We start from the raw sequence: 503 nt of genomic DNA on the forward strand, positions 1-503 counted from the left end.
CTCCAGCATGGCCGTAGTCTAATGACTGAAACAAGTAAGAGATAAAAGATTAGGATATACCTTGGTATTCTCACATGTTGAAACACAAATCATTTTCTTCAATGTGTCAATTGTATTTTGATATTTCTTCTCCAACTGTTCTTTCTCTATATCATTGCTTATCAATTTACAATATGGATTTAAGTTCTTCTGAGGAGTCTGTCTCTTATACTATGGGAAAATAAGAGAGAGATGTTATATACCAACAAACAAAAATGTTTTATAAATATTTTAAAAATATTAACAAAGCAAATGATAACACTGTGTGACATGATTTTTGTCCTTGGACAGTAACTGTTATTTCCTATTTGCTTACCCATAGAAAGTATGAAAAATGGCTAATAGTTCCTCCAAACTATTATAGTTAAGGGATTTGTAGTTTCATAACAACATCCTGGGGTTTGTGGAAAGCATATAACTTTCTAGTGAAATTTTGTATCTAATATCTTTTAAGTGTACACAGA

The 503-nt window shown here is 30.4% G+C and overlaps 1 protein-coding gene across 1 annotated transcript in view; it reads right to left on the reverse strand.

The window, feature by feature from the left end:
* Window positions 1-503, reverse strand: part of LOC106873870 (centromere-associated protein E) — a 53,424-nt gene that overhangs the window by 30,777 nt on the left and 22,144 nt on the right. The window contains 1 exon segment of the mRNA XM_052974967.1: window positions 61-210. Within this exon segment, the coding sequence (XP_052830927.1) occupies window positions 61-210 (150 nt within the window).

The sequence above is a fragment of the Octopus bimaculoides genome, chromosome 20 (genome assembly GCF_001194135.2).
Source record: "Octopus bimaculoides isolate UCB-OBI-ISO-001 chromosome 20, ASM119413v2, whole genome shotgun sequence".
Classification (NCBI taxonomy): domain Eukaryota; kingdom Metazoa; phylum Mollusca; class Cephalopoda; order Octopoda; family Octopodidae; genus Octopus; species Octopus bimaculoides.